General features: G+C 52.5%; 1 gene segment (V, D, J or C); it reads left to right on the plus strand.

Annotated features, from left to right (window-relative positions):
- Positions 1–93: 93 nt before the first annotated feature.
- Positions 94–611, plus strand: LOC137146935 (immunoglobulin heavy variable 4-59-like). The segment is given in 2 exon segments: positions 94–139; positions 286–611. Coding segments are annotated over 2 exon segments (372 nt in total).
- The last annotated feature ends 820 nt before the right edge of the window (positions 612–1,431 follow it).

Here is a 1,431-nt window from a genome sequence, read left to right on the forward strand (position 1 = left end):
ACAAACTGCTGATAGCAGGAGCCTCAGTCACTCCCCAGACACTGCAGTGCCCAGTCCTGTCTGCTGGGGAGTCTGTTCCGTCATCCAACCACCATGGACTCGTTCTTCACCTTCCTTTTCCTCTTAGCCACCCATTCCGGTGAGTGTTTGCGGGAGGGGGACAGGGAAAATCCTGCTTCTATTGTGCCCGATGGAGGAATGCCCCTTGACTTCAATAGAGCAGGGCGAGTCCCCGGTGAACGGTCTGACCCGTGGTATAATGCCTGAAATTCCCTCCTTCTCCAGGTGTCCTGGCCCAAATCCAGCTGGTCCAGTCTGGGCCGGGAGCGGTGAAGCCCGGAGAGACCCTCACCCTGACCTGCACCGTGTCTGGTGACACCATCACTTCTGGTTACGGCTGGAGCTGGATCCGGCAGCCTGCAGGGAAAGGACTGGAATGGATGGGATGGGTATACTACAGTGCTTCCACATGGAAAACAGACTACGCCCCATCTTTCCAGAGTCGAATCACCATCTCCGCTGATTCCTCCAAGAACCAATTCTCCCTGCAGCTCCGCTCAATGGCTGCTGCAGACACGGCCACATATTACTGCACCAGAGACACACACTGACACAGAGCAAAGCAGGGACTGTACAAAAAGGGGAAGTGGTCTCTGAACACACATTTTATTTTAAGAAAGAAAGAAAAAAGAATGATGCCTCAAGATGAGGGTAGGGCTGGGACCTGAGGAGGTGTCTTGTCCGACCCCCTGCTCAAAGCAGGACCAACCTCAACTAAACCATCCCAGCCAGGGCTGTCTGACACATGCCAACATTACAGCAATTGACATAACGGAAAGATAAGGACAAACAGATGACACTGGGGAAGGAAAAGACAATGTATAATCCTGAGTCAGGTGCAAGCTTTGCCCCCAAAGCAGCGCAGCCTTCTCCGCTACCATATCACTATAGAGAGGATGTGGACAAATTGGAGAGAGTCCAGAGGAGGGCAACAAAAATGGTCAGGGGGCTGGAGCACAAGACTTATGAGGAGAGGCTGAGGAAACCAGGCTTGTTTAGTCTGCAGAAGAGAAGAATGAGGGGGATTTGACAGCAGCCTTTAACTACCTGAAAGGGGGTTCCAGGGAGGATGGGGCTAGGCTGTTCTCAGTGGTGGCAGATGACAGAACAAGGAACAATGGTCTCAAGTTGCAGTGGGGCAGGTCTAGGTTGGACATTAGGAAAAACCTTTTCATAGGAGGGTGGTGAAGCACCGGAATGGGTTACCTAGGGAGGTGGTGGAATCTCCATCCTTAGAAGTTTTTAAGACCGGCTCGACAAAGCCCTGGCTGGGATGATTTAGTTGGGGTTGGTCCTGCTTTGAGCAGAGGGTAGGACCATGTGACCTCCTGAGGTCCCTTCCATCCCTCATCTTCTGAGATTCTCTGTTCC

The sequence above is a fragment of the Emydura macquarii genome, unplaced genomic scaffold, assembly GCF_026122565.2.
Source record: "Emydura macquarii macquarii isolate MOO-44397 ecotype Brisbane River unplaced genomic scaffold, CSIRO-AGI_Emac_v2 contig_486, whole genome shotgun sequence".
Taxonomy (NCBI): domain Eukaryota; kingdom Metazoa; phylum Chordata; order Testudines; family Chelidae; genus Emydura; species Emydura macquarii.